Genomic DNA, 27,104 nt, shown 5'->3' on the forward strand with positions numbered 1-27,104 from the left:
GCGGCTCCCTTTCCGGGCAATGGCTCCAACTTGTCACCTGTGTACTGCGTTGCAGCAACCTGCCTAAGTTTATGGATGTAGAGTCATCAGGTCCGGTGTATCTCAGCATCAGCGAAGGCAGTAAGCAGACTGGGCTTTTTAAAATCCAGAAACCTTTGAACATGAACTTTAGACTTATTTACTCAGATTAGGGTTTGATAACTCTTGCTCTTTCCTATCAAGCAAGACTGGTATTCTCGCACAGGACTAAAAGCGGTGCAGTGCTGACTGTAGCGAAATGTTTTACATTTCTTCCCAGATATTTCTAAAATTTAATTGCTGAAGAAGGAAGGGACTGAGTTTCATAACAATACAGTGAGTCTCTTTTCTATTTTGCATATAATTATTGACAACATTTGAAAAGAAGTACATTATATATACACACACACACACACATTGTTCTTTTGTAATCGTTTTATAGAATAGACTTCAATATGATTTAAAAAAATTGCTAAATATTTTGTATTACTAATTGTAACTAACTAATTGTAACTAATTGTAATTGTAACTAATAACTAATAATCTTTTGTTAGACTAAAACTTTTTTTTTGTTTAGAATTAAAGGTTTGGCTGAAGATGTATCACTCCACAATCTCTGCACTTGCGTTTCTGTCAGTGACTTTGTGCAAAGTCTATGGAGGTAACATTTTGGTGTTTCCTGCAGACGGCAGCCATTGGATTAACATGAATGTCCTGATTGAAGAATTACACTCAAAGGGTCATAACATAACAGTGATCAGACCTTCCAATAGCATGTACATGAAGGAAAAGTCACCCTATTATACCACATTTCCCATTAATATGGGTCACGTTGATATGGAGTTTGTGAACACTTTCAAGAGCCGTCTTTTACAGATGCAGATTGAGGGTGGAGCATTTATCAAAAATATAATAATGGGACAAGAAATATTTGATGTATTGTCTGTTATGCATGGGGAAATGTGTGAGGCGTTCAACATTTTGTTTGAGGACAAGACCCGAATGCAGTCTTTAGAGGGCGCCAAGTATGACTTGGTTCTGACTGACCCTGTATTTGGAGGAGGGGTGCTCATTGCTCACCGTTTAGGTCTTCCACTTGTGTTCGTTGCCAGGTGGAGCATACATGCAGAGGCCCACTTTGCCATCGCGCCGTCTCCCTTGTCTTATGTCCCCTTCCCAGGAGCGGAGCTGACAGATAAAATGACTTTCATCCAGAGGGTTCAGAATGTGGTGGCATATGCCTACAATGAATACATGTTTAGAAAGATGACTGATCCACACTACAATGCTTTTTGCCATCGTCACTTTGGCCCTGATGTTGACTATGTCACATTGTTTCAAGACGCTGACATATGGCTCATGAGAAATGATTTCACTTTTGAGTTTCCACGACCCACCATGCCCAACATTGTCTACATTGGTGGGTTTCAATGCAAGCCATCTAAACCCCTTCCAGATGACCTGGAGAAATTTGTACAAAGTTCTGGAGATCATGGGGTGGTCATAATGTCCCTGGGCACTTTATTCGATGAACTTCCCACTTATTTTGCTGATGAGATTGCTGCAGCGTTTTCCCAGGTCCCACAGAAGGTAGTTTGGAGATACAAAGGGAGCAGACCAAGCACCCTTGGAAACAACACCTTACTAGTTGACTGGATGCCTCAGAATGATCTCCTGGGGCACCCAAAAACTAAAGTGTTTGTAGCCCATGGTGGCACTAATGGAGTTCAAGAGGCCATCTACCATGGCGTTCCCATTGTCGGCCTGCCTTTAGCATTTGATCAACCTGATAATCTTTCAAGGATGCAGGCAAGAGGAACTGCTAACGTTTTGCATATCGCAGCCTTTGACAGGGTTGTATTTCTTGATGCATTGAAAGAGGTGCTGTACGAACCAACCTACAGGGAGAACATGCAGAGGCTGTCCAGGATCCACAGGGACCAGCCCATGAAGCCACTCGATCAGGCGATGTTCTGGATCGAATACGTCATGAGACACAGAGGTGCCCCACATCTGCGGACACAGTCCTTCAGGATGTCCTGGTTTGCTTACCACTCTGTAGATGTTATTATGACCTTGGTTGGAGTGTTGTTGACTATTACATTATTGAGTTTTTGGGGGTTGAGATTATGTTGTTCAGTTTCACTGAAACGAAAAATAAAAAGTGAATAACTGAAGTATTATTCAGGTCTCTATTTACACTGTATACCATTGTCACACTGTCACTTTTACCATTTTTATGCCTCTTAATTCTTCACAATCGCAAACTCTGTAATTATCAAAACTGATGTCTGAATATAGAATACATTTTTTCATTGTATTACAAACGATGATATTACAGACGATGTGAGACAAGATGACAGAATTCCAAATTAAGTGTGCATAGAGTGTAATGAAGTAATAAATCTGTATCCATGTAACCAAGTTATTAAATAATTTTCAAGATAATCTTCAATCTGCTGAGAGCATTCAATTATTTCTGCACTACAAGAATTCAGATGTGCACATGCCACATTTTTAATTGTTCTTCCTGAAATGGTCTTCTGCTCCTGTAACTTGCCATCTTAATATTGTCTTGCGTTCTGTGTGTTCAATGATGTTCTTCTTCAAAGATATGTTTTGTGAAAAGGTTAAATGAAGAACTGCAGCCAGTCCATTTGCTAGTAGTTTCTAAACTATTGTGCTTCTAAACCAAATGTGTTTCTACAAGGCTTCTTCAACTCCTGAATTTTTGAAATGATAAAGATGAGACGTTAATGCTGGTCATGTGTTGAAATATATTATGTTGATGAATAAAGACAGGACTAAATATGGTGCCCAAATGCTGTCATTACCCGCTTTGGACATCGTGTGCATGCGCATGCGTACTCTGAAAGCCACCATATTACAGCCTAAACCTAAGCCTACTCTTAAACCAATAATGTGCAGAGGGTGTTGGTGCACCTTTATCCTGTATGGTTGGCAGCCATCACAGGAGCCACGGGAAAGGCAGTGCTCTGGCTGCAGTTTTGCAGAGTTCCTGCATGGTACATGTGAGCTGAGATGACCTGACCTGGTTGTGCTGTCCTTCACCATTCTGCAGTGTGTGAACATTCCAATAGGCCAGCAGCTTGTGGGATATTGTAACCACGACACCTGGTATCTACAGTGATTCCAAAGTCGCTTTAGTTAGGGCTAGGCTGGGTTTACTAGGACTCATTTAGGTTTACTAATTTTCAAGAACAAATAAATAGAGACCTTGGAAATACATTGGTGAATAACATCTTTGTTTTTCATCATGCATTACACCAAAAACAGAGTATTTAAAACAAAATTCACATATCTACACACAGGACAAGGCAAAATACAATTACCAGACAAGGACTAGACATAGTGAGAATACATTTATACACTTAACACAACAAGGGCATCAGGAACACACAGTCAACAACAAACTCTGGACCGGAACACGGAACTGGAGTCCCCTGCAAAGTCAGGCCACAACAACATTTCTTCACCATACACACTTTTTTAATGCTGAATTTCTGGTTGTTTGATTACTGGTGATAAAATGTGCCTTGTAAATGTTATCACAGCATTTTACAAGCTACATGTTTTACAATGTCCAAAGCTGACCTTTAGTCATATTTACAGAGATTAGGCTTACGTAACACCCACTATTCACCAGTCAGAATTTTTTTGGTTCTCACATGGTTACGATACATGCAGTGTTGCTTGTTTTTCAGCTGTATGCTTTGTAAATGTTGATTTTGCACTGATTTTCAGGACATCAAGGAAGTTGTTAAATTTCCTAAGAATAAGGTGAGATTTGTTCCATTGAACTATTAGAGTAATCAAGGATATTAGCAGAAAGAATTAGATTAAAAGGTGTTTAAAATGTCTGAGCCATTTCATAATTCCACAACTGCATGAAATATACCAAAATCTGTGTTTGTGTATGTAAATTCTAAATTATCTTTCAAATTAAAGAATACAAAATCAATCTCAAATACTCAAACCTCAAATGAGCAGTCAGAAGTGGTCAAAATGGTAAAATCTGTCTTATAAAGAGCGTAAACTCAGTGTGGCATAATAAATATGCTTATTTCTTATTTGCTCATTCTACACAGATAATCTTAAAGGAGGCGATCAGATGTGATAAAAATAACTGCATACTCTGTCTTAATTACAATAGTTAAATCTCTAGTTTATATAAAATCTCTATATATATAAAACTAATAACAGAAACGGTTTTCAGTTGTATAATTTAACAATAATGATTGTTGTTAATGATTTAACAATACATGGCCTAATAATGTTTTTATTGTTTTGCTTTTTTTTAAAGGTTTTTAAGGTTTGAGGATGTATCGCTCAACAATCAGTGTTTTTGTGCTCCTGTCACTGACCTTCTCAGAAGTACTTGGGGGGAAGGTTTTGGTTTTTCCTGTAGACGGTAGCCATTGGATTAACATGAAAGTCCTGATTGAGGAATTGCATTCAAAGGGCCACAGCATAACAGTCATTCGACCTTCAAATAGCTGGTATTTGAATGAAAATTCACCATATTATACCTCAATTCCCATTAAAATGGGCAGCTTTGACAAGGATTTTGCAAGTGCTTTCGGGAAACGTCTCATACAGCTGCGCAGGAAAGGCGGAGCGTTTTTTAAAACTATGATGCTGGGGCGTGAAATCGCGGATCTGTTCTCTGACATGCATCGAGAAATGTGTGAGTCGTTGAGTGTTTTCTTTGAGGACGAGAAACAAATGCAGTCTTTAGAGGACAGCAAGTATGACTTGGTTCTGACTGACCCTGCCTTTGGAGGAGGGGTGCTCATTGCTCACCGTTTAGGTCTTCCACTTGTGTTTAATGTCAGGTGGAGTATCCGCGGGGAGGCCCACTTTGCCATCGCCCCGTCTCCCTTGTCTTATGTCCCCTTCCCAGGAGCGGAGCTGACAGATAAAATGACTTTCATCCAGAGGGTTCAGAATGTGGTGTCATATGCCTACAATGAATACATGTTTAGCCAAATGACTGATCCATACTACAATGCTTTTTGCCATCGTCACTTTGGCCCTGATGTTGACTATGTCACATTGTTTCAAGATGCTGACATTTGGCTCATGAGAAATGATTTCACTTTTGAGTTTCCACGACCCACCATGCCCAACATTGTCTACATGGGTGGGTTTCAATGCAAGCCATCTAAACCCCTTCCAGATGACCTGGAGAAATTTGTACAAAGTGCTGGGGATCATGGGGTGGTCATAATGTCCCTGGGCACTTTGTTTGATGAACTTCCCACTGATATTGCTGATGAGATTGCTGCAGCGTTTTCCCAGCTCCCACAGAAGGTAGTTTGGAGGCACAAAGGGAGCAGACCAAGCACCCTTGGAAACAACACCTTACTAGTTGACTGGATGCCTCAGAATGATCTCCTGGGGCACCCAAAAACTAAAGTGTTTGTAGCCCATGGTGGCACTAATGGAGTTCAAGAGGCCATCTACCATGGCGTTCCCATTGTCGGCCTGCCTTTAGCATTTGATCAACCTGATAATCTTTCAAGGATGCAGGCAAGAGGAACTGCTAAGGTCGTGGACATTGTAACCATGGACAGGGTTGTATTTCTTGATGCATTGAAAGAGGTGCTGTACGAACCAACCTACAGGGAGAACATGCAGAGGCTGTCCAGGATCCACAGGGACCAGCCCATGAAGCCACTCGATCAGGCGATGTTCTGGATCGAATACGTCATGAGACACAGAGGTGCCCCACATCTGCGGACACAGTCCTTCAGGATGTCCTGGCTTGCTTACCACTCTGTCGACATAATAGCAACCTTACTTGCATCATTGCTACTTATGGCAATAATTATTATTTTTGCAATTAGATTCGTATGCTGTAAAGCTTTTGTGAAAAATAAGGTCAAACCTGAATGAGCTAAATATGTATGTTGATACATATGTTTGTTATCACGTTTAGTTGAAATATGTAACGTGTACTGTGAAAATACTCATTAGCAATTCCTTGAACAACTCCTTTCAACAGATAAGAGTTAAACAGATACATTTGCCAAGTGTGTTAAAATGTAATAACTTCATACGAACTTATGCACACGGTAAAAAACAGAAACGTATTTGTCAACTCGTTTTTATTGTGGTGTCACAGTCACTGTTTAATGCTCAAGGATTACTTAATTTTCACCAACAAGTGTGTATAAATACACAGTGACTATGAATAGATTCCCTTACACACTTAACTATACTGTTTGGTCATCTAATGTGCAGACAGTTGACATGAGATATAAGATACGAGACAAGCAAACACACGATAAAGCAATTCACAAAGCAGTAAGCATATTGTGAGGACTGCCAGTCGTCAGTCGTTGCTTTTTGAACAATAGGGGTGTAACAAAAGGGGTGTAAAATCTGACAGGGCTGCAGATCTAAAGCTATTTAGCTTAGCTTGTTCGACTTTAGCGTAAACGCCTCAGTTCCTCTGTTTGTTCAGTAGGGGGCAGATTTGCTCTACGAAAAAAGAACTATTTGCACCTTAAAACATGAAACAATGACTGGGTCTGGTTGTTAAAAATTAAATTATCACAACATCTGCAAGCGCAAGTTCACCTTTGCTTACAGTATACAGTTTTCAACGGTTCAACTGGAATAGACCCTTGGAGGGGGTAAATCTTGCAAATTCATGATTAAATGACAGTAAAAAATAATTCCGTTGTGTAGAATACCTTCTTAATTTTTATTGCCATCATCATTAGATTAAATCAGTTGTATTTGGCAGAGTTTTTGTTGCCAAAAATAAATATGAAGATGTATTTTATAGTATAAACTGCAGTTAAAGCCTAAGACTTTACGTGTAAATGGCTGATGTGCAGACGAACTTTAATCGCTGGTCAAACATTGATCATTTGTTTATGGCTGAATGCATTATTGGCTGTCACCGGTTCGTGCTGATGACCACTTTAACACTTCTGACTTGATCTTTCCAGCGCAGGTACTGAGGTTCCAGGGTGACTGAAATTGGATTATGGACACAGAGCCATGTTTGAGCTACTGTCCATTTAGGTCAGAGCTTAGTCAGGCTCCTATTTACAAGCTACTTGATTTATGCCCCACATTGTTAGGACAGACTTTATTTACTTGGCTTGGCTATATGACTTGCACACTTTGTGACATCATTCATTCATGTCACAAACTTAACTTAATTTTATATTCATTTACATGTTCACTGTGCTCCTTTGCTGGTCCCACATCCAAGTTTTTAGTGCAGTACATTTACATTTACATTTAAGGCATTTGACACACGCCCTTATCCAGAGCGACTTACAATGTGCTTTCAAGTTACCATTGTTGAAGTGATCAGTTCTGGTTCATTAGAACCCCCAACTATGAATACAATCTTTTTATTCACTCTGTTGTAGATTCTGTACACAGAATCTGAAAATACTCAGTGACTGAGCTGTTCTGACCTCGAGGGGAAGTTCATTCCACCACCGAGGGGCCAAGACGGAGAAGAGTCTAGATGAATGTCTTACTTTTACCTTTAGCAATTTAGCTGCACTTAACTACTGTATATATAAAAATTCTGACAATGAGAACTTTAATATTCACTGTTCTGAAATCACTGACATCAGTCGGCCAACACCAAGGGGAAAAAATGACAGCAGTCTGTGCTCAAAATATGTCATGTACAGTACATTATAAACATTTATTCTGAGTTTTGTTCAGTTCACACGTCATAACCAGTAAAGTGAGGTTGCATGTGGTTGCAGTTGGGTGGAAGCAGGATTCCTCACCTATCGACCAGCTAACCCTCAAACCCATGAGCTCGAAGTCTGCTGTCACAAATCTGGCCGCGAGTGGCATCTCGGAGCAACACACTGTTCCTCCACCCCGTCCCCTGTGATTGGTGAAGGGGGACTTTCAGGACGTATGAAGGACGTATGAAGATCTTTCGCTCTTCCAGAGACTGCATAAAAGCCCACAACCAGTGTGCAGCCAAACAGTTTTAAGCTCTCTTCCCTTGTTTTAACACACAGGACAGTGTCTAGCTGAATGTGTGGACGCACAACTCAGCACAACGGTTCGCCCTTCCATTCCAGAGGGCTTTCCCAAGCTTAAATGAATAGACCTTGTCCTGCCTGAAACTAGGACTTTTTGCAGATATGTAGAGCTGAAGACTTTGGACCACGGGAGGCAGATTACCTTCAGCCGCATCACTGAATACTCTTGTTGACCCTGTTTTAGGCACTGGGGCCACATGACAGCGCTGGAACGTTCGTATAAATGAATTTCGGGATTTCGCATTTGAATTAGAGCGCTGCCCCCAGCCTGCAGGGATAAATACTTGATGAGGTGTGCTCGTTCCCAAATCTCGCGGACCCGCACCCGCATGAGGCGCGTAGTCTCGCGGGATTTCGGCGGGAGAGGTGGCTCCTTCAAGCGAGTCCTTCTGCCGGCGCACCGGGCAACAGTTCATGTCGTGCCCAGGTGGCATCGTCGCCCGCGTCGTTGCCTCGCGTCGTGCGTGTGCGTGTGCGTGACCCGATTCCAGCCTTCCCTCTTCGTCCCTCCTCTTCCCCGGTCTCTCCTCGTCCGTCCATCCTGCGCGGCGGAGGTACCTGCTCAGCGAAGAGCGGCAGAATGGTGTCCTGTCCAGGAAAGCCGGTGGTGCTCATGATCGGAGTCCTGATGCTGCGCTCGGCGTCCGCTCAGAACGGTAAGACATGCAGCCTGTGGACCTCCGTGACACCATTGAGCTCGTTGCAAAATAGGGATCTTTAAATGAATGGCATCGCGACGCCCTCGATCAGGATACTTGATGTTTGGCAGTTGACCGTGCAAAGCATCGGATTACAGAAAAAAATTTTAAAAAAAATTAATAAAAGGCCTAATATGTAACACCATTACCACGCCGTCCCAGTCGAAACAATCAGGGTTTATTTTTCAAATGATGTTCCTTTCTCCAGAATGTAAGCATTGTTATAATTCATCCATATGCATGTGTATAAAATGAGGTTGGACCAGCAGGTCGGTGCTACGGTCGGCGGGCTTGCTGGGGTGTGCTGTCCCTGGATTAGCTCATCGTCTAGGAGGACGCTGGTTAAACCCATCGTGTGGGTGAAGGTGACCAGCGCTGCTCCCGGAACACGGCGAGCCGGGACAACGCAGGCCTTCCCCTGTCACCGCAAGGTGCTTTCAGGCTGATTTGTTTCTCCTCTCCAGGTCGTCGGGGAAAAATGGCTGTGCCTGGGAGAAACCGGTGTTACAGTAAGATGCTGGGCTGAGCGGCAGTCCTCTGCAGAGCTGTAAATAGCACCGGTTCACCCTGCTGCATGCTTCTATTTTTAGCGGCGATGCAGCAGCGGGATGCATAGTGTTAACGGCGGACCTGGTGAAGCCTTAACAGAAGGAGCGCTGCAGTGCATCATGACATTGATCTCTCGGAGGAGTTGTAATGAATTCACTCAGCCCGAGTGACGGCGCGCGCACGCGGCCCTCTCGCATCCGCAGCGTGAAATGTCAGGAATCTGCTTAGTCCCTCCGAGGATCCGTCCCCCAAATTTTGAAGCATGGCGAGCAGTTGGATTAGGCCCGTAAATATGCTTCTGTGATTGATGCCATTAGCCTGAATATTCTAGCCCCTCCCCCCCTTAGTTATAGTTGAAGCTCCACACGGGCCGCTACGGTCATGAAATTTTACTTCACGATTAATTGTCACGCTTAATTCCATTAACACTTTAATTGCACAACTGTCTTTTTAATTGCCTGTTATCTCAGAGCCTAATTATTAGCTTATCGCATTGAAGCCTGGAACAAAAATGAATAATAATGATATTTGCCTTTTTGCTTTGTTAAAAACCTTCAGGGTTATTATCTTGTTACACCTCATCATGTTAGTCTTGTCATGTTGCAATCGGCCGTTTTACAATGCGACGAAGTAAAAAAGGTAACTCTTTATTGCTTGTTTCGGTCTTCCTGACCAATATGGCTCATTGTTATCCAAATCGTAACGTTCAAGGGACAAGGGCCGCTGGTCGTCATTGGTCGCCACCCATTATTCAGCAACATACCTGTGACCTGTGCCAGCCAGGACTGGAGATCGGAGGAAAGACGGCCCGCCGGTGCGATGCATAACCGCGATCCGAGTCCATTCCGCAGATCCGAGGTTAATTCAGTTCGTTCCCCCCGCCGCGCCGTGCTAATTGAGGTCAGACTCGTAGGTTACCTGCATGGAACAAGCATGTGGCAGTTGCGTCATTTGCTGGTGAAATGACGTGGATTGTGCCCGGCGCCCTTTTTTCTTTGACAGATTTGGTTAAATGGATCTTAATGAACATTTCTGGCTTTGTGCTGATACCATCCCCCTATGTTACAGCACAGCACATTTAAAAGGAAGCATTTTAACAGCAGCGGGGTCATTCGTGTTTGACGGCTGTGCCGTCTCTGACCTGCATGGAACTGGAACGCGTCTGATGAGTGGAACCATCTAATTCCATCCCTTTCTTGTGACACCCAACCAGCAACGATCGAGTTGCTCATTAAAAATTGAGAGGGGTGTGAGTGTGTACTCTGTTGACAAGAATGGATTATTTGTAGAACAACAATGGCTGGTGGGCCGCCGCATTAAACCCTGAGCCGCCATGTGTTAGTATATGGTGATGTCAGACGTGGCCAAGGGAGTTTCTTCACGTCATTCAGCATATGTCGTGGTCATATTTTCTGGACTGAGGTAATAGTTCATGATTGAATCGGGCAGGAAAAGAACCCTGAAGCCTATTAGCATTTTGCGTATGAGGCGGTGGCTTCTGGGGCTCTGCAAGCTCGTTTCCAGCATTGCGTCCGCCATTATGTGTGCTTCCCCCTTGCAATTAAGTAGAGTGGATCTCCCAGGACCTGCTCACTGTAGCCGTGGCTTATTTCCTGTCTTGGTTACACCCAGTGTGGCTTTGATGTGCATCAGAATTTGAATCAGGCCTCCCTGTAATTGACCTGGCATTTTGATTGGTCAGGTGACGAGCTGCTGTCTGAGTGGCGTTGCTTAGGAACAGCTCAATCATAGACGGAATCTGAAGCTCTTAGTCTGAAGGCTGAGGTCTTGTTTGATGTGGATGGTAGGGTATATGAGGCGCTGTGTCTATTTGGATATATGTTTTGAAGTGGTGGGTTATAATTTAATACTTTTATCTAAAATAAATATTTTAAACTAAAACCCATAGGCCTTACAAGAAGGCATTTACTCTTAATACAGCTTTATGGTTGCAAATATTAATGGGTAATTTAGTAATATAATTTGATTTAGTGCTTTAGTGTGTGATTATTATTTTATGTTACGCTATGTTATTATTATAACAGTTCATATTCTTTTTTATATATTTCTATGATTATTGGAGACTAGCCTTTGTTTCTGTCAGCGTTTTGTGAATATTTGTTCAGACTAATCACGCACTCAATAACTATTGTTGAGCCTCATAATATTCTAGAAATAGAATCATTTCAATGCCTCTGAAACATTAGCATGCACAGTACGTGGGTGATTTTTAGTTTTTTGTGTGTGTGTGTGTGTGTGTGTGTGTGAGATCAGTCCCACTTATGGTAGGTTGGTTGCCGTAGCAGGCTTCTATGGCAACAGGATGTGTCTGTCACTCAGCTATGAGCAAAGGATTCCAGCACTGCTGCTTCACCGCTCCACTTGTGTTTCCCCACACAGACTCCAGTTCATCAGAAGCCGATTGAGACGTCCGGTTAAAGCTGAAAAAAACCCCCCAAAAAAAAACGTTCCCCCGCCATGCGACAGTGCCAGAGCACCAATACCAAACAATCCGTCTTCTTTATCTCCGCTGGTAATGCGGATCTCAGGGCTAATTACGTTTTCTGTGGGAGGATATTAGCAATTCGAGTTTCATTTCATCTACGGGCTCGCAATGTACAACGCGGCAGCAGTTGCCAGGGGGACGTTTCTCCGCTGATACGGTGACCTTGTGGACACTCCTGCTGTCCATGTTGTTCTGTGAGCCCTGTCACCGTGGACGTTCAAAAATGAATGACTGGCGCATGAGAGGAATGCACAATTTTGGTTATGATTGAACAAAATGGAAATTAGGATTATAATGTGTGTGTGGTTTATGTCTTAATCATTTCTGGAGCATATTTTCTTCCAGAATGTAAGGCTGTACAATCTAAAGATGGTCAAATTGGTTGAACCGATGCAGGACATGTTTTACCTCAGATTAAAAAAATCCCAATCCCTTTTCTGTCTTTCTTTCTGCTTTTGCTTTTATATTCAATCATTTTTCCTTTAGTTATTATATTTTTCTTCTCTGTTTTGAATTCAACAACATTATTTTACTGCGCATCTGTTGCCTTTATTTTTATTTACAGTCTTCTTAATCTGTTTTTCTTTCTTATTCTTTCCAACAATCCTTTTTGTCCCCCTTTATTGTTTTTGTCAATTTGTCATGTCCCCAAACATCCCTCTTCCCGATCTCAGCGGGTTTTGTGAAGTCCCCACTGTCTGAGACTAAGTTGACGGGGGACACGTTTGAGCTGTACTGTGACGTGGTGGGGAGTCCAACGCCTGAGATCCAGTGGTGGTACGCTGAGGTTAACAGGGCCGACTTCTTCAGCCAGCTGTGGGATGGCGCTCGCAAAAGCCGCGTGTCCATCAGTACCGCATACGGAACTAATGGGGTTAGTGTGCTCGCTGTCACGCGCGTCACCCTGGAGGATTCGGGGACGTATGAGTGCCGCGCCAGCAATGACCCGCGGCGTAACATCCTCCACCAGAGTCCCGCCACCACCTGGATCCGAGCACAGGCCACGGTCACCGTGCTACAGAGTGAGTCTGCAGAGCCGAGAGTCCTCAGTCCCGCCAAGTAGCTACTGTCTAGTAGACCCCCCCCGCCCTCTAGAACTCCACCCCCCTTCCCCAACACATCCCACGAAACCTACATGATTGGGCCGGGCAAGATTACAAGTGAACAACACTACATTATCAACTGAATATGTAGACAGGAAAATATTGAAAAAACAGTGAAAGTTAAGTGATTGTGAAACACTGCAGCACAGCACACAGTGACACAATAAAATGTGTCCCCTGCTTTTAACCATCACCCTAGGTGGGCAGCCATGACAGGCGCCCGGGGAGCAGTGTGTGGGGACACCTTGGGGCACCTTGGCGGATCGGGATTCGAACCGGCAACCTTCTGATTACGGGGCCGCTTCCTTAACCGCTAGGCCACCACTGAATTCTGAATTCTGAATCGAGCATAGCGGTTTTCAAATAGTCATGACTTCATTTTCAATTATTCAACAAAAAAACAACACTCACACTATTCCAACAGGAGATCATACAAACATCTAGACCTTTGCAATTCGAATTTTCTTCCATCCCAAGGTCTTTTTCCCTACTCAGAGTATCTCACTGTTTGAAGATTAATGGTTATGGCCTCTAATACGATTTCATGGTTTTTCTCTTCTGTTTTAATGTCCTGCTGTGTTTTGTTTTCTTGTCACGTTCTCTTGTCATGTGACATTAGCCTAGAAGTGCTAAGCTGAAAGCAAAGGAGGATAACAGTGACCTTGATATTGGCCATTGGTGGCTTTTTAACAGTGTGGATAGGAATGATGATATGAATAATTATGAGCCTTGTCCGGCTGTCCCGGCTTAATTCTTTATTTTTAGCGTATATATTTTTGTAAATATTCTCCACCGTTGTGCCACCAGCAACACGTATGTGTTACAGACATACAGACGGACAGGTAGTTACTTAATTTATCCCAAAGGAAATGTAGGTGACCAGTAGCTATAGAGACAACATACATACACATGGCAACAGAGACATGGCGTCCACACACATACAAAAAAAACACACAGGAAGGTTTACAGAGTGTGGACAATGAGTGGCGTTTACTGTAAGGTTTGGTTGTAACATGTTACAGGAGCGGTGTGGAAAAATGCAGGAGGGTGCAATGGCATTCATAGTGCAAAAAAAAATAGCTGTCTGTGCCAATTTGATATAAGGATTTGGATTTTCAGAGCCCACAATCGCAGCTTCTGAGCAAATGATCCTGCCATCTGATGGCCACAGTCCACCGATCAGCCTGCAATGCAACCTGACTTCCACCCACAACACCTACAAGGAGAGCTTCTGGATGAAGAATGGAGAAGAGGTTGCAGGAACTCGAGACAAGATTATGAACATGGAGTTCAAGTAGGAGCCGTGTGCTTTATTCCCTTTGTTCTGTGCAGTGAATGTTTTTTTCATGTTCTATTAAAAACTCATCTAGTAAAAAATTGAAAGTGAAGTGATTGTCACTGTGATTCACAGCAAGCATCGCACAAAGTGACACAATAAAATGTGACCTCTGCTTTTAACCATCACCTTGGGTGGACAGTGGGCAGCCATGACAGGCGCCCGGGGAGCAGTGTGTGGGGACGGTGCTTTGCTCAGTGGTACCTCAGTGGCACCTTGGCGGTTCGGGATTCGAACCGGCCACCTTCGGATTACTGGTTCGCTTCCGTACCCTCTAGGCCACCACTGCCCCAAGTTCATCCCCGCATTAGTACAAACACACTACCAGACGCACCTACTCTGTGGCAGTCTGATAAATGATGTTCAAGTTATGGAGACCATTTTGAAGAAGCCAAATGCAAGAAACAGATTTATTGTGTATTTAGTGTGGTCTATATTTATTCAAGGCCACAAATTTGATGGATGTGAAAATTTGGACGCGCTTAAATACAGCCTTGCTGTGATTTTCCTTATCAGTTTTCTTCCAGACAGACTCTTCCGTCACATCAAGTGCCACTAATCCGCCCGTCTGATTCTTAATCTGATCAGATCACATCAACGGGAGCTTGCCTCCTGAATATTTATCCTAATTTTGTGGTTTGTTTCAGGCTCCACACTACAGTGTAGAGGGAAATGACATTGATTGATGCTGAATTGTGTGTTTGTGTGTATTTAGGGTGACTGTTCTTGTGCGTCATTTGTGCAGGATACTCAAGCCGAAGACAGATGACGCTGCAGAGTACATGTGTGTGTACACGTTTGAAATGGCACCTCCAGCCAACGCCACCATTGAAGTAAAAGGTAAGACGTCCATTATTAGCAGTTGATTTTCACTTCTTCTAAACGGAGCATTTCTATGCTGATTTGCAAATGCCATAATATGACTTATTGATGTCTAAAACTGATATTGTTAAAATAAAATAAATCCCTTTTTGTTGCTGTGTTCTGCCTTCTGGCTAAACTTGCTAACCCAGGCAACATGTTTTTAGTGTTCGACATTAATAGTTGTCTGTCTGTTTTAATGTTGAAATTGAAAGACTTCACTTATTGCTACCAGTTATTATAGAATAGAAATGAAGGCATAGGACTATAAAATAACACACCTGAGGTTATGTAATAAACTAAACAATTGCAGACAAGACAAAAAGTCGAACATTCGAGTTTCTCCAAATCAGGGAGCTTTTGCGGCTTTTGATTACGACAGTGAACAAAGCAGCCATGAAAGTAAAAAGAGGTGACATACTTCACTTAATCCTGATACAAAACATACTAAATATGTTTTTTTTTTGCATTGGTTTCTTCAAAATGCCTCCAGCTTAGTCTCCATAACCGCAATAAAGTAGGTGTGTCCACACTTTTGCCAGGTACTGTACATGTATTCTGAAAGTGAAGGACAATCCTCTTGGGCATTTTATTGACTGTGTGGGTGGTCTTTCTTTGGTATATGTGGGTGGCCTTATTGTTATGTGAAAATGTATTGATTTACTGCAGAGCTTCTAAGTAGGGCCCTATATAAATGTTTTAACGTAAAAAGTTGGATAGAAAATGGTGACATCTCACTTAAATTTCCAGTATGTATGTGATTATGATGCAGGAAGAACACTACAATTACTGTGTTTTATGTGTCACAAAATATCCTGAGATGTTTCTGTTATTAGTTGTGGCTCAAATGTTCTCCAATGTGTCCCCTGTTTTATTATCTGAACCTGTGTACATGGAGGCTGTAATCCCTGAATAGGAGCTCTGAATGGGTTGCACTCTAAAGCTCTAAGCCCTTTTTTGCTTTATTCATTCAATTTGGCCATTTGGCAGTTGATTCACTAGACTGGAATTGTTCACTTTATCATAACAGCAGAGTCATGTGATGACATTTCAACATTGCTCTGTTTTTCTGCTGGTTGTGTTAAAGCCACATCTCACACAATGTCAATATGTCAGATTTTTTTTTTTTTTTTTTTTTTTTAAAAGTAACTCAGATTCAGTTGCAGGTATTGCCTCATATTGTGGTATATGTTAAAATTATTATAAACAAAGTGTTTTTTTTTGTTGTTTTTTTTAAACAAGAAGATTGAATTAGGAAATTTCATTACCACTCAGTCTTTCCCTTTGGTTAACAGAAAATGTTGATTCCAGCTCTAACCTGACTCCTAACAGCTCCTTGATTTTGCTGATTGCACCAACCTGTCCAACCGCTGGGCTGTCTGGCTAAACAAAGATCAGTAAGAGTTAACACACGACCATCTAAGACCATTTTATATTTTCCAAAAGACTCGAATACCAACAGAAGCTGCACAAAGGCACGAACATACCACGTATCTGAAGTCCTTGGACAGTGACTCAGCACTTCAGATTCTTACCTGAGCATCTAAGTAGTTCATAAAGACCCTCTTATGAATCATCTTAGATTTACCAAGTGTTTTATGAAAGCATCGTACCTTAAGAGCTACTTATAAATGCTTGTAGATTTACGGGAGCTCCAGAGTAGTGATGAACTGTTTCTCACCTAATTTTAGGATGCGTCGTAATTCCATAGAAACGCACTGGTGTCACAAGGTCCATTTTTATGGGATTAAGTATGATTCTTTATTTATTTACTGTTATGTATGATGATGAAGTATAGATTTTTTTATACAATAATTTCTAGTCACTACCTCCTATTGCTGCAAAGTGCAAGTGCACGTTAAGATGATCTTAACATTATGGACATTTGCGTAAGCGTTTGTAAAGAACACAGACTGCCCTGGTTTGTTTACCATTCACTAGTTTTGGAGTAGGATTTTTTAAATCAATAATCTAGCAATGACGGTCACCGTGCCTGTTAATGTAACGTAAAATGACCATATGTTATTGCTAAAGGCATAAAGTAAATACAGACGATCTGATCCAGTCTGTGATTTGGCTGTGAACAAAGTGACTGGCAGATATTTTCCAGTTCCCAAGAAGTACATCGAGATTGTAGAATGACTGTGTGTTCCCAGCGTGAAGCAGCTCGCTGGAGTTGTCTATGTAAGCCCCTCCAAAAAGTCAGGCGGATGAGTCAGAATGGCGGTTCCATGCCAGCAACAAATGACATTCCAGCATCGTTAAACTGTTGCTGTGGATCTGTAAACCTTCCTGGTGCCTTTGGATGAATTAAAATGACAATTTTGAAAGCACGTGCCTAGTCGTTGTGCATTTGAAGTAGACAGGAAATGTATACCATAAAGGCAGCTTTGTTCAGCAACACCTTGCTCCGGACACCTTCCGTCACACTGAGGTCAGGTTGCAGGGAACAAATGACGGGGTGCTTATTCCTGGCACCGGGGACGTGGAGCACCGGTCTTCGGTAACTGTATGTCCTCATGAGGGTCAGCATGTCAAAATGCATGAGCAGCTCACTGGCCTGGTTGCACCTCATGGTCTTCTCAGAAGCAGCAGATGGTGCTGTCTAAGGGTTTGGGGATTAAACCTCCTGCTGATTCCTCTCCTGGCCGCTCTAATGGCACATGCCGGTTTTGATTTATTAGGCAAATAAACCTCTATGTTCATTCATTCAGTTATTATTTATATAAAATAAATTGAAACCTGAAGAGATGAACCGAATTGTCACATAACTTGTCTTCAGGATATAAAAACAAGACTAGTAGCTAGTAATCTGTATCTTGTACTTAAAGGAAAGACAGGAGGCCAGACTCCTCCATCGATTATAAAAGATGCAATTAATTAAATGCACATTTTTCATTGGATGAATCGCAAAATAACTATTCATTTATCCTGAGTGGCAGCGGTTATGGAAAGTGAGTGAGTTGATTGAAGACTTCAGCTTTCTATAATTCATTTTTAAAACTATTCCAGAGACAAGTGTGGGTAAAAAAAATAAAAATTTTTTAATGCAAATTTTTTTAAGCAGTTTATACTGGCAACATTTTATTTCTTTAATTTCCTCCTAAGGGCTCATTCAGGTGATGCCATCAGAAACATCGCAAAACGTGTATTACATGGTCCTGTGTTGGTTTAAATATTTCCTCTCTCTACACACTTGAAAAAAGATGCATCATATGAACCAGCCCCAAAACTCCTTCCCTGTCCATCTCCATCTTTATACAGGTGTTGTATCTGGCTGTCATAGCTCAGAGCAGAAAAAAAGAGATTGCTTTGTTGTGCAAACTGTGCTTTAACAAATGGTGAGAGGTGATGGCCAGAAAACTGCAACTATATCAGACACTACAAATTGAATCAATTTTTTACTGTACAGGAGAATTTTTTTTTTAATTTTAAATAAAAATCCCAATATGCAGAATTAGTTTTTTGGTTTTTCATAAAAGAATGATGTGATTGATTGTAAATCCCAGGAACAAGAACTGCATTTCTCAAATGTGTACAAAGAAGTCTTGACACCCGGACAGCCTTGATGACGATGCAGCCAAGAAATGCAGGCTGGAAGCCAAGACTGTCTTCCCTCTGTGCAAAGCCATTTAGGTTAGATGAAGTGATGCTGCTAACCCGTTCATATCCAGGGCTAACCAAACTTTGCTGAATAGGCTGAATATTGCATGAAACCTTGCCTTGGACAAACAGCCTTCAGCATATATTTCTGAATTCAGAACAGATTTATTGGCCGAGTACGTGGCATAGCCAAACGAACTTGGCTCCGGCCCCTGGTGTCTCTATAGCGGTAGAAAACGTAAAAGAACAGTGCGGTAATTGATTATAGGTAATGTTATGCCCATGTTGTGATGCGAGTTATTTGATTCTAACAATCTTTTGATGCATGAAAACGAAGCTGCAGTTGAAGTCACAATACATAATTTATGGGACACATATTTAATATGCCTCTCACCGAGAAGAGCAGATCTTCCTGAATCGCACGCTGTGGTGCCAACACAACTTCGGTGCAACCTGAGATCATTCATGTCAACTCAGCAAGGGTCTGGACAACTTTTTTATTTTTTTTTTATTTAACAAAATCACATTATTGTTTATTTAACAGTCATTTAATGCTGAGAAATAAAAACACTGGCTCATCTTGAAGTGATCTCGCACACCTAATTTTTTAGCATTTGCGTAATGAAAGCAAACCAAACGAACCTGCTGTCTGTAGCATTATAGTAAAGTAAAAAAAAAAATCACACATAAGCATCAATTAGACAGCAAACATTTTTTTTCTACTAATGGACTGAGAAAACGCATAAAAAATGACAGCTAAAAATGTACTGTACATTTTTCAGTGTATGTATGCTTCTCTAGATCCTAAATTGCTACATTAATTATTTCCTCTCGCAAGAGTTCCAGTTTATCAACTCCCTGAGGCTGAGAGATCTGAAAATGGGTAATGAAATTTCCATAAATATTTTATTTCAGTGTACCATTCATAGACACACAGCGTCGGTGTTCCAGCCTTTTCAGGGACGGTGCTTTTATTCACAAATATAATCATAAATGAAACTCATTTCATTTATACACGAATCTGCAATGGCCTCACACCACTGAGACACACTTCTCTTGGTTCCCTTTTGTTTGAAATGCTGTACTGTGATGGCCATGTTCCATATTCTACATAAAAAAAAATGACATTGAATAACTGGGAAGACCTTGAAGAACACTGAAGACCAAAAAACAAATCTGCTCAGATCTGGCTGTCCTCCAACAGTCCTCCTCAGTAATAAAAATTAAAGGGCACAAAAAGTCGTTGGTGACAGAAACTGCATGGTGATGCAATTGGACACACACTTTATTTGTCCAGCTTTTACAGAGTGGTGGCAGCAAAGGTTTTTTTGGAAAAACCTTGGCTAGGTTTTGCTCAAAGCAGTGTGAGAGATACAAGAAATTCTTGGATCAAACCATCTGAACATTAAAGGTTGGTTTTGGTGGTTGCTTCATGGTTTGGGGCTTTCACTTATCTTCAATCTTCAAGGGTATGTTCATTACTGTCCATGACAGGCGCCCGGGGAGCAGTGTGTGGGGACGGTGCTTTGCTCAGTGGCACCTCAGTGGCACCTTGGCAGATCGGGATTCGAACCGGCAACCTTCTGATTATGGGGTCCGCTTCCTTAACCATGCCACCCATGCACATACATTAGCGAGGTGTTAGCCAAAATGTAACTGTTTGCATTTGCATATGTGTCTCATTTGTGTAACATTTTGCCTATAATCTGTTCGAACTGATGCCCTCTGGTAAACTTTATAGGTCCATCAAAACGATGCAGTATAAGATTCAGGTCCATTTTCTTTCCCAAAGACATCATCACATTGAACTGTGAACTTAAAGTACACTCATTAAATACAACATCTCATTAAAATAAAAGTGCACTAAATTTTCATTGTATGCCCTACAATAACAAGTAAAGAAATCTGATCTCTGATATGAAATGACTGGCCAGTGATGGATCGCTGCTCGCCGTGGGAGTTTTGTACATCTTGTCCATTGAATTTGTGTAGTATATTAATTGCAAAATGATTACAAATGCAGGACAGGACAGAGTCCAGGACAGTTTAGGACGTTTCAGTACAAGTATAGTCACAAGCCCCAGAAAAAGTCGTGTCAAAGTACATCATGAAACTGGAGCAAGAGTTGGGCAGGAGGCTTTGGGTCACAACTGATCTGGATCTGTGTCTGGAACTCGAAGCAGCTCACTGCTCTGTGTGTGTGTGTGTGTGTGTGTGTGTGTGTGAGATTTTAATTCTGTCACCTCCTTTTTAGTGTGCATCTGGTTCAGTTGCGCTACTTCTTCATCAGTCTGCGGATCACAGATCCAGTCGATTCCTGTTTCTAACTTTGGCCTTTATTTGTGCTTGTTCTGCAGCTGCCCCAGATATCACAGGGCATAAGCGCAGCGAGAACAAGAACGAAGGCCAGAGTGCGGTGCTTTACTGCAAGTCCGTGGGCTACCCATACCCTGTCTGGACCTGGCGCAAAAAGGAGATGGACGATTTCGTAGTATGTGGATTTTACACTCAGTCTGAGCTAATATGTTTAAGAACTAGGAAATATTCACAATGTACTATACACAAAATGCTTAATAGTACCATATTGGCCCGAATATAAGACGACCCAATTTTTTTCAAAGCATATTAAATCACTCTTGTTATGCACTGTTATGGTAAATTAATAAGTAAACATATTCCTTAATTGAAAATGTTTTTATTTGCTTTGACATTTGAATGTGGATTTGTGCAGCCAGACCAGATACATATTCCTCTTTTTGCTGTCTGGGGAACTTGTGGTTAGGTGTTGATATGCAGAATAATAAATAGAACATGAATACAGCGCATTGCCTGACCGGAGGAAACCGTATGGCCATCACCCTGTGTTGACTGTATGTTGTGTGTGCCTCTGCACTCTTTTAGAGTGACGCCCTAATATGGTATGTAAAAAATTATTAATTACTTTCTCTGTGTTTGTCAATCTTGAGTAAAAAAATATTCCATGACATCGCCATCTACTGGTAATGTGTGGGGTTTTTTTTGGGCTGTGAATGTAAGACACCACAGCTTATTCTAATATTTTTGGAGGAAAAAAAGTCTTATATTCAGACTTGTATGGTATTCAGGAATTCTATTATGATATTATTATTATTAACAACAACAATAGTAATTATAATAATAATTAGTTAGTTGATAGGTTCATGTTGAAGAACTGGGACTGTCACTGCTCCTGAATGAATGCCAGTTGTTTATTGATCCTGTTAACTTCTCTGCTTTGTGCTGTAAAGGACATTGACAACTCCACCGGACGCTTCTTCATCCACAACAAAGACAATTTCACAGAACTGACCATCATAAAACTGGACATTAACATCGACCCCGGAGACTACATGTGCAATGCCACCAACATCATTGGCTCCACGTACGTCACCTCGTTGCTGCGTGTCAGGAGCCAGCTGGCCCCCCTGTGGCCCCTGCTAGGTGTCCTCGCCGAGATCCTCGTCCTCGTCCTGATCATCGTCGTTTACGAGAAGCGCAAGAAGCCTGATGAGGTGCCAGACGGTGAGTAGATGAAGAATGTGGAGAATTGCGTTATTTGAACCCTGTTCAGTGACGAGACTTTTCATTTCGCCAGAATTCACTATAATAAAAGTGAACTTCCGTTTTCGCCTTGCAGTCGCCTTGCAACCCTCCGATCTGAACAGTATATGCCGCCGCTCGAAATGTAAACGCAGCCCTGCCATTAATGGATGAAGCATGCCAAATATTACGGCGCCTGCATGGAAGATATAAATATTTATGCCAGTGAACCGCACCAATTTACAACCAGAACACTTTGCTTATGCGTTGTAATTGCATTGCGGGGGCTCACTGCAGAGTCACTCCCCCTGTTATCTCAGGTTGTTCCTGAAGGTATCTGGAGCTCCGTGGCAGCAGCGATCAATAATTCAGACTCACTGACCCAAACACTTGTGTGCACCCGTACCCATATGCACACACTCTTACACCCGGTCCTGATATAATATTCATGAGAAATAAGATGACACAGCGCATAGGTATGAGAGGGACACTTTAATTATTCAGCATCAGGGAACTTTCCTGTAGCCGAAGGCACAGGGTGTTAAATGTTTTTGTTGTGGTGACAATGCGCGGCCATTATACAGTGCATCCGGAAAGTATTCACTGCGCATCATTTTCCCTGCATTTTTCTATGTTACAGCCTCATTCCAAATTGATTAAATTCATTTTTTCCCGCAGAATTCTACACAAAACACCCCATAATGATAACATGAAAAACGTTTATACATTTTGGCAAATGGATAAAAAAAAAACTGAGATCACATATATATAAGTTCAGGTGGCTCCTGGTACCCCTGATCATCTTTGAGATGTTTCTGCCATACCAATTGGTGTCCACTTGTGGAAAAAACTGTTGATTGGACCTGATATGGAAAGACACACTTGTCTGTATAAGGTCCCACAGTTAACAGTTCATGTCAGAGCACAAACTAAGCATAAAGTCAAAGGAATTGTCTGTAGATCTCAGAGACAGGAATATCTCCACAAATCTGGGGAAGGTTACAGAAATATTTCTGCTGCGTTGAAGCTCCCACTCCTTAGTAAAAGGCACATGGCAGCCCTGAAGGACTCTCAAACTATGAGAAACTCTGTGGTCTGATGGGACAAAGATTGAACTCTTTGGTGTGAATGCCAGGCGTCACGTTTGGAGGAAACCAGGCACCGCTCCTCACTCATCAATGCCATCCCTACAGTGAAGCATGGTGGTGGCAACATCGGGATCTAAGTCGGGAGACTAGTCAGGATGGAGGGAAAGATGACTGCAGCGATGACCAGATACATCCTGGATGAAAACCTGCTCCCTACGGTTCATCTTTCAGCAGGACAACGACCCTAAGCACACAGCCAAGATATCACAGGAGTGGCTTCAGGACAACTCTGTGAATGTCCTTGAGTGGCCCAGCTAAAGCCCAGACTTGAATCCGATTGAACATCTCTGGGGAGAGAAATGTCTGCACCGACTCTTCCCATCCAACCTGATGGAGATGGAGAGGTGCTGCAAAGAGGAATGGGCCAAACTGGCCAAGTTTAGGTGTGCCAAGCTTGTGGCATCATATTCAAAAAAGACTTGACAAAGTATTGACGAATATTGAGCAAAGTCTGTGAATACTTATGTACATGTGCTTTCTCTTTTTTTTTTATATATAGATTTGCCAAATCTATTGTGTGTAGAATGCTGAGGGAAAAATGCATTTAATCAATTATAGAATAAGTCTGTAAAATAAAATGTGGAATAAGGGATGATCTGTGAATACTCTTTGGATGCACCGAAGATCAGAAGAGTCCATTAATTAATTTGTGTTCTGTTTCATGTAACGTATTTCGTAATGTTTCCCCTTCTCTCCAAATTGCACTGCTTAAATGACACGGTAAGTGTGAAAAATTCTGCATGCACCGTGTGCACAGTGTGAATCGGCAGTCCTCAGTACATCAAATCGTTCATTGAATTCTACATGGAGCCTTTTTATCCCAGAGTTGTGTGGCATTGTATGTTACCAATAAGGTTTGGTCACACTTTGCAGTACTTTTTGTCAACATTTTTTTTTGTAAACTGTTAAAATTGCAAAAAACAAAAATGATCATAGTAGAATCAAAGCGGTCTCTGAGACGCAAATCAAGATGTACTGTAATGTGTTTCCAAATGTGACCCCGATCATTAAAAAGTTTTTTTTTTTTTTTTTTTTTTTTGCATGCTGTGTATTTTGGTGGGCGAGCTGCTTGAGAAACACGTGCCATCGTACGTAATCTGCTAATTAGACACATACAGCAGAATGTGGCATTTCCTTTGTGTACCAGGGAAAGAAGTGTCTTCTGGAAAGCATTTCTACAACCAATTATAATAGAACACGACCCCAAGCATGCTGAGCTAAATGTAGGAAGCCTGATATTTGTGTTTTGTCTAAATGTGCCAGCTTTATTCTCTTATTTAGATCATTACTTGCGCGACTTCTGGAGTCACTTGGAGACAGGCTTTATAAATATATCCTTGGTCTTCACACATTGTCTCTTGGCTGCCTTTTTTGTCTCAGTCTAAGGAGGCATTGTCGTAAACTGTTAAAGAAGCTGTTATGTAAGACAGAGACCTTTTTTTTTTCTCTCCCACCTCCTTTTTCACATCTGCCATTATTCACTGCACGAGTCCGTATTTCTTCCCAGAAAATGTGCATGACTGTACTTAAGCAAACAGATTTGGGATGTAATGGAATGAATCCAGTTAAATTTTTTATCGTCTTTCATTTTCATGTTTCCCCCGAAGACGATGAACTAGCTGGACCAATGTGAGTAACATACTTGTGGGACTAATGAAGGATCTTATCTTATCTTAGATTTTCTGTGTCTCTTTAGTTCAGTCGTTGGCTGGAGATTAATTCCTCCACCTTAGTATTGTTATTTTTTATGCATGGTGTGTCTGTGTTTTATGCATTCGGCTGCTGTCTTTGGGACGTTTTGTTCTGTGTCTGTGTCCAACATCCATCTGCTTTCTCCTCCTTAGGAAAACTAACTCAACCAACAATCACAAAGACAAAAACCTACGCCAGAGGAATACAAACTGAGCCGCCCTACAACTACGTAAGCATTAACCACCCAGGAATGTGTTCGTCCTGTTGCCAGAACAGTTTCATTTCAGTCGGGATCAGACCATGATTGATCTGCTAATAAAGAGTGCAGCGTGGGGTTAGAATGAAACCAGGAGGGGGGTCCTGCAGCAACACCGAGAGTTCCGAATTTCTGGACATAAGGCAACATGCGGACAATGTAGTGAATTGGGCCACTGTGAAAATTTGCTGTATCTCTACTAAATTTTCAACTAACCTGCGTGTGTTTCACCTTTCACCTGCAGATAACAACATTCATATCATGACCTTATGAACGTAACCCATGAAGCTCAAACTGTCTGTAAGCAAGGAGGAAGAGTGCGGCTGAGGAGGAAGCAACACCACCAGGGGGCATGCCTTATGAGTTCAATGTTAAGTATAAAAAGTGAAGGTGTGAAGAATGAACATTTCTGCTGCATGATTGTCTTTTATTTATGACTTTTTCTTAATTAACGGCTTTCAATTTCTACTGAAATGGTAATGCATGCAAGTTAGTCACCTACTGTTTGATACAGATAAGGCTTTTCTTTTCCGGATGTCTATTTAAGAGTGGCTCTTTATGTAGATAATATTTACATTTTACGTGAATCCTACATTAACATTATAAGAGAGAATACTACCATGTTCTGGTCTGACAGTTTTTGTACATTTTACCATCACACTCAATCCCGTTTAATAAAGGGAGTATGACATTTTATCACATGTATGTAAATTAGGAACATAATAAAAGCGAAGGGCTTTGCAGTGTCCGACAGTATTTAATTTATACATTTTATTGTATGTATGTAATCAACCACTGACAATATTTAAAATTGTAATTTGAATGTTAACTAAAATATGATGCACTTAAGTGTTTAACAGTATCCAGCACCTGTACATTTCATTTTCTGATACTACTATGTGTGTCCAGATGTGACTGAAGCTTTTTATTCATCTGTATTGTACAGCATGGCTTTATTCTATGCAATATTTATTCATATAGAAATATTTAACAACAGGCAAGCAGTTGCATAATTTATTTTCCGTCCTTTTATTTGATTTATTTACATTTGTTGCAGTGAAGCTTTAAAATGTCCATGCCATATAATGAATGATAATGGTCATATCGCCAGCTGCATGAAACTCTGTAGGTGCGGCGTTTGAAGGGTGGTTGAGGATCAACAGCACAACAGAACCGTCACTGATGCAGTGTGGACCATTGTAAGGCAACCCCAATATTTTTACTAATAAACAGCTCCCTTACAAAGCGCTGGTCTGTTCTTTATTTTGGGGCGCCAACCCCCTCGGTCTGTCTCAGTGCTGTTTAAAAGGAAACAGTGCCCTCTTGTGAGCGGTCGGGTCCCTGTTATTGTCCATGTCATAAAGAAAGGGCTGCACTACGGAACATCAAATAAATAACCATATGAATATATAAGAGTCTGATATATTTACAGCATTTATCAACCGGCCTTATCCAGAGCGACTTACAATCACTGATATATAAAAGCAAAATGAAATTGTGAAATAACTGAACACATTTTGATAATCAGCTCATTATTTTGAAATATATATTTGCTATATAAATGTGCTTATTATTGTGAAATATTATTTCATGGTCATTATTTGCCCCCAACAACATAGATAAATGCAGAGACCTTTTATTTCATTTCAGCACTTTTCATTCCAAAACGTTCTTTTTTTCAGAGTAAGCCTTTCTTTCAAATGCCATTTTCATATTTAT

General features: G+C 41.4%; 1 protein-coding gene and 2 pseudogenes across 3 annotated transcripts; all 3 read left to right on the forward strand.

Annotated features, from left to right (window-relative positions):
* The first annotated feature begins 649 nt into the window (after positions 1-649).
* On the forward strand, positions 650-2,224 carry LOC114766787 (UDP-glucuronosyltransferase 2A2 pseudogene; annotated as a pseudogene).
* Positions 2,225-3,707: 1,483 nt separating this feature from the next.
* On the forward strand, positions 3,708-5,937 carry LOC114766721 (UDP-glucuronosyltransferase 2A2 pseudogene; annotated as a pseudogene).
* A 2,472-nt stretch (positions 5,938-8,409) lies between these two features.
* On the forward strand, positions 8,410-26,633 carry LOC114766722 (neuroplastin-like). 3 transcript variants are annotated; one of them, XM_028957851.1, is made up of 9 exons: positions 8,410-8,731; positions 12,503-12,850; positions 14,051-14,225; positions 15,013-15,107; positions 21,089-21,222; positions 21,998-22,271; positions 25,045-25,066; positions 25,282-25,358; positions 25,630-26,633. In XM_028957851.1, exons 1-8 carry the CDS (start codon positions 8,656-8,658, stop codon positions 25,340-25,342), a joined length of 1,185 nt encoding a protein of 394 aa, XP_028813684.1. In that variant the 5' UTR covers positions 8,410-8,655; the 3' UTR covers positions 25,343-25,358; positions 25,630-26,633. The 3 variants fall into 3 exon arrangements, with proteins under 3 accessions (XP_028813684.1, XP_028813685.1, XP_028813686.1); XM_028957852.1 differs by having other exon boundaries at positions 8,412-8,731; positions 25,057-25,066; XM_028957853.1 differs by lacking the exon at positions 12,503-12,850 and having other exon boundaries at positions 8,414-8,731.
* The last annotated feature ends 471 nt before the right edge of the window (positions 26,634-27,104 follow it).

This window comes from Denticeps clupeoides, chromosome 17 (assembly GCF_900700375.1).
Source record: "Denticeps clupeoides chromosome 17, fDenClu1.1, whole genome shotgun sequence".
NCBI lineage: Eukaryota > Metazoa > Chordata > Actinopteri > Clupeiformes > Denticipitidae > Denticeps > Denticeps clupeoides.